This window comes from Polistes canadensis, unplaced genomic scaffold (assembly GCF_001313835.1).
Source record: "Polistes canadensis isolate GaletaPanama2010 unplaced genomic scaffold, ASM131383v1 scaffold_383, whole genome shotgun sequence".
Taxonomy (NCBI): domain Eukaryota; kingdom Metazoa; phylum Arthropoda; class Insecta; order Hymenoptera; family Vespidae; genus Polistes; species Polistes canadensis.
In genome coordinates this window covers 34,392-40,315 of record NW_014569930.1, presented here as the reverse complement: position 1 = coordinate 40,315, position 5,924 = coordinate 34,392, and the positions used below count along the sequence as shown (strand labels likewise).

The window sequence follows — 5,924 nt, the reverse complement described above, 5'->3', positions numbered from 1 at the left end:
AAAAAAAAAAAACGTTTAGTGAATGTTAATAGAATTAATTTTTGGTACTTAAGAAATTACAACGATACAATTACACATGACGTAATATCAAATCACATGCAGCAGCTTTTATAGTATTACAAATAGATATTGTTTATTCGACAAAAAAAAAATAATATAAAAGCATTCATTCTAAATAATCCCCCCCACGTACCCCGCGAATATTAAATACGAATAAAGATACTATATATTAAATAACATAAATAATATGTGTGTATATATATATATATAATTACTATCAGCTTTAAATACTTCGTACTAAAAAAATACAATTGAGCTTTAAACAAAAATTTAAAAAAAAAAAAAAAAAAAAAAAGAAATGTAAATGTTAAATATATATTAATATATTATATGGATATAACTTATCATTTAATTGTAATTTAGAATGCAATAATTAATTAAATTACAAACGTAAACAATTCTACGTTAATATATTTTATTTAATAATACTCGAGAAGTATTAGAAAATATTTATAAAACACTTTTTGTAACATACTCGCAACTATATTTAATAATAATTTGATGTGCGTCTTCGAAACAATTACTATATAACTGTATAAAGTTATTTTAAGTAAACGGATGTAGTATTGTCCTTATAAAGAATCTGATACATACAATTGTAAAGCCTTGACACGTATAATAAAAACATGTCAATAGATTTACAGTTGCAATTATTGCCGAATGAATACCACATTACCGATAGTCGATAAAAACATATCGATATTATTGAACTCTACATTACCGACAGTGGATCATATAAAATAGAAGATTTCTATTTTATCGATGATACGTATACAAAACAGATGAATAAAAGCTTACAATATTAATTGAAAGATCGCGTAAATAGTAATTGTAAAAATTATATACAGTATACACCAATCTGTAAAAATTCCAACTTTCGATGGTCGTCTAATGTAAGAACTCTACATTACCGACAGTGGATCATATAAAAATAGAAGATTTGTATTTTATCGATAATCCATACACAAAATAGATGAATGAAAGCTTACAATATTCATTGAAAGATCGCGTAAATAGTAATTGATGAAAAATTATATAGAGTATATACCAATCTGTAAAAATTCTTACTTTCGATGGTCGTCTAATGTAAGAATGATACACCATAGTACTTCTCACTCATCGTGACGCCGCGTACTGTGTGACGTTTTCTAAAAAATTCGAATCTATTGAACTTTGTACAAACAGTTGGGTGATATATCTAAACGTTCATCGAAAAGATTAATATATTTTTCTTTTCTTTTTTGTTTTTATTTGTCTTTTATAATAATAACATTGGTGTTAAATTAATTATTATTAAATCAACCATATAACACAAAGTTTACGATTAAAGATTGCTAGTATTATTTCTCATAAGAATTTTAAGGAATATAACCTCTGACCAAAAAACAAGGTTTACGAAAAGGGTGAATATATATATATATATATATATAGTGGTGTTATTACATGATCAATTATTTTTTTCTATCCCCTTCCTATATATATATATATTTCTATTATAATTTATTTTCTTCATAAGTTGTGTCCTCATTTTCCTATTTTTCTTACTTTTTTTTTCTTTTAATCACAATCAATCCTTATTGTATCTCTATTCCTTATAGTACTATCTCAATCTTGCCTTCTCACTTGCACTTCTACTACTACTACTACATAACGGTGCCATTATAAGAGAAAGAAGAGTGAAACAAGAAGTATTATATTGTGTCGAGTCGTGAAAAACGCTCGACTATCAAAGGTAAGCTCTGAAAATAATAAAATCTTTTTCTCTTTTTTATTTATTTTCTTTGTTTTATATTCTTTGTCTTATTTAGTGTGTACTATTATCTACTAACGTAATCTTTTAATTAACTTTGTTATCTATTGTGATATCATTATCATCTATCACATAAGAGACAAATATTTTAATATAAAAATTTTTTCTTACATATTAGAATATTATTCCCCCTTTCCCACCCTCCCCTCCCACTCCTATCCTATCCTATCCTAATTACATTATTTAAAAACATATGATACGTTTGTAAATGTAATTTATTATTTTTCAAATGTAGACACATGCACTGACTTCTATTTTTGCTGCTACTAACTTCGTCGAATCCTCTCAACATCCAAAACATTCTATTTCTAGATTGGTATCCGGTTGTTTTTTAAATTTTAAATCACGCGCATGCGTATCGAATATAATCGCTTGTTTAGTAATCTTAATTTATATTAACTTAATTATTATATTACAAATGTATGAAAGTATTGCACGTTAGATAATTGTTTATTGAAAAAATATAATAAATTCGCGTGTCACTATTGCAAATTATAAATTGTTTTTTTACAATCTTTTAATAATTTATCATTTATAATTGAAAAAAAAAACAAAACAAAACAAATTTCTAATGTAAACGATATAAACGTAGATTGTTTATTATTATTTGTTTGAAATATTTTATAAATAAATTCAAGAATCTCGATTATTAATTGAATTTAAAAATATCAACAAGAAAAGAAAAGTTCATTGCGAAATAATAATCTTTTAAATATTTGTACACCTTGCGTTCCTCGAATTGTATGACATTTTTTGTTTGTTTTTTCTTTTTTGTTTTGTTTTTCTTTTTTCGTTGTTTATTGAATTGCAATTTTTTTTTTCACGTATTCTCGCAGAATATCAATTAACCTATGTAAAGCTGATTAAACACTTTTTATTATTGACCTCTCTCTTACGAAACATAAAAACAATTTTTCTATTGAAATTTACTACTTGCCATACACAATGGTACATTTCAATAAATTATCGAAGTTTGATGTGAGAAAATATGATTAAATACAATTATTCGTATATTTTTTTATTAGACGTGTAATAATTAATTTCATTCGAAACACGATCAAACATATTTAAATTCATTGCATCAAAATCTTCATTTATTTTTATTATCATCAGTAAAAAATCAACCTTTCCTTTTTTTTCTTTTTACGATATTTCCATCTCTTCTTGCTTTTAGAAAACAAAATTACAAGTTATGGAACAAGGACAAGTATAATAATAAAATTATATAACTGTGTACGATCAATACAAATTTCCTGCATGACTCGAAACAATGTAAAAAAGAAAGAAAGAAAGAAAAAAAAAAGATATTGAATGATTTTTTATTACTTGTATTTTAATTACAATCAAAAAGAATTTATATATATATATNCGTAAAACTTCAGCACTACTAGAAAAGTGCACTAGCTGTATATATATAACATTTATGTATATATAAAAGAAAAATATTATATATATATATATATATAAATGTATGTGTACACGTGTGTGTAGATGCGTTACACTTCTAAGAATCTAAAATCAGAAAATTGATTTGAAATGACAAGAATATTTGATTCTTTTTTCTTTTTAAAATACTAAGAAAAAACAGTTGTAAACTTTTTCCTTGAGAAAGGATGTTTACTCATATATAAATTATTTCGAATTAATTTAAATTTATGCGCATTAATGAATATGAAATATATTTTAACCACGCAATTTGTGAAGAATATATAATAGTAGAAAAACAAAATTAATTTAATCAAATTTAAAATAATCGTTACATTTCAAAAGTAGTATTTTAACATTCAAGAGAAAAAAAATAAGTGTAACAGATTATAACAAAATTATATTTTATTACACAAATATAAAATATTATATATTTGATATTATTTAATTAATTTATATATTTTCATTATATTTATCAAATATAATACTTATTATAATAATACTTTTGATATATAAATGATTAATTAAATTAACTTAATTGAGAAATTGAAACCCCTTCGTTATCTAAGTTTTTTTATGACAATTCACACGTTTATATCTCTTCTCAATGATTATAACTCATTATAAAAAACAATAACAAAATGAAACGATTAAAACGTATAATCGAGACAAATGAGTCACGTGATGTACAATGATTCAAGAATTTTCTTGGTCCCCAATCGTTAATCGTAGAATTAACTTTTTATTTTTCTACTCTGAGATTTGATTTACAAGTTACATAATTTTAAATAAAACCGTGTGAAAAAAAAAGAACAAAAAAATATTCATTCCAACGAAATTTAGAACATACACAAAATTTCATTAAATTAACAATCTAATTAAACATTGTGTATAATATTTATAACATAATATCAATCAATCGTGTAATACGTCCTTGAATGTGCGTTATTAAGGAAAAAAAAAGAAAAAAAGTCAATACTATTTTGTAATGATAGTTAAAAAAAAAAAAATCACGATCAATGATTCAACGAATGATTCATTATTTATAATTGCAATGAACTCATGACTAAACTTATTTCCAATTATTAACTGAGATCATAAAAATTCTATAATTATCTATCGTACGATATATAATTTGTATTAAATGAATGCAACAAAACCACGATATAAGAAACGTCTTGCATCAAATATTTCTCATTGATTTTAATAAACACGTTTTATTAACTCTCAAGTTTTATTAATAATTAAAGGATAGAGAGAGAGAAAGAGAGAGAGAAAGAGAATTCTGTGTAATGATAAAATAAATGTTTCGTTGAAATTCATGACTCGTGAATTGTAAGACAATTCTTAATAACTTTTAACCGTATGAATTACTTTTAATTCACGATTTAATTCAATTAACCCTTGCCCTATGCTCGATCGTCATTAAAATGACAATCGTTGAAACTCACACCGATATTTCGACAAACAAATATATACTTGCAAAATTTTCACAAATTTTTACTTTCAATGGCAACAACCGATATTGCTAAAAATTTGTTAATCTTTTATTATATTCACACAATATTTTTATACTTCTTTCAATTGTTTCAATGTTATTGTTTTAAAAAAAAAAATCTAAACAAATCTATTAATACTCTCTTTAAAGGGGGGGGGGGGGTTAGAATATTATTTTCAACAGTTTGTATTGTTGATTTTTAAATTAAATTTAAAAATACGAATACAGTGTGTGTTAAACTGAACATTGAAATAATCACGTTACCAAAGAAGTATTGAAGAAACATTTAAATCTATGGTGTTGTTATTCTACAATTATATTTATATAAATAATTGGAAATAATATTTAAGAAATTTTTTCTCAATGCACACATTATTTCGTTTGAAAAAAAGGAAAAACAATTTATAACAAAATTTAATCATTGCAAATTATACAACGAGAAATATTTATCGTACGAGTATACTGATTACGAACGTCCTTGGTATTCTAAAGTAATGAACATAAGTTTTATTTTATTTGTAACGAATGTGTTTATCATTGAACGAAAAGAAATTCAAAGAAAAAAAAGAAAATTGATTTTTTTAGAAATACTTTAATCGTTTTATCTCTTTCAATGCAGTTCAAAGGGATGCTACCAAAATGGACCTGGATCATTGTTAATCTTTTCATATACGCCATAGCAACGTCATATGGCGATCATGCGAAACCAACCATAGAATTAACGGAACTTGGTTACGAGGATACTTGTTATGATACTGCTACTGCCGAATGGTCATTCATCAATTATTTTACAAATCAAACAATTTATACGATATGGGTTAGTAACATTTACAAATTATATTTCTCATAATATTTTTTAATTATTTTTCACCCCCTTTTTTCTTAGCTTCAATCCAATTATAACCAGTTATTTTTAATTAGAAGCAATTTAAACACATTCCATAAAGTATGACTGGTATACGGCCCACATGAAAATTTTTTTCACCATTTATATGTGAAATACGATTCATGTGGTTTCTATGAAAAATTATTAAAAATGAATATATACATATATTATACATTTATATATTATTTATATTATATATATTTATATATTATTTATATTATATATATTTATATATTATTTATATT

General features: G+C 23.9%; 1 protein-coding gene across 2 annotated transcripts in view; it reads left to right on the top strand.

Annotated features, from left to right (window-relative positions):
* Positions 1 to 1,112: 1,112 nt before the first annotated feature.
* The window catches only part of LOC106792150 (angiotensin-converting enzyme-like), an 8,185-nt gene continuing 3,373 nt past the window's right edge, over positions 1,113 to 5,924 (top strand). The window contains exons 1-3 of one of the 2 annotated variants that reach the window (XM_014758348.1): positions 1,113 to 1,463; positions 1,659 to 1,792; positions 5,413 to 5,610. In XM_014758348.1, the coding sequence (XP_014613834.1) occupies positions 5,422 to 5,610 (189 nt within the window). In that variant the 5' untranslated portion in view covers positions 1,113 to 1,463; positions 1,659 to 1,792; positions 5,413 to 5,421. The remainder of the gene's footprint in view (positions 1,464 to 1,658; positions 1,793 to 5,412; positions 5,611 to 5,924) is intronic. The other variant, XM_014758349.1, reaches the window with a different exon arrangement.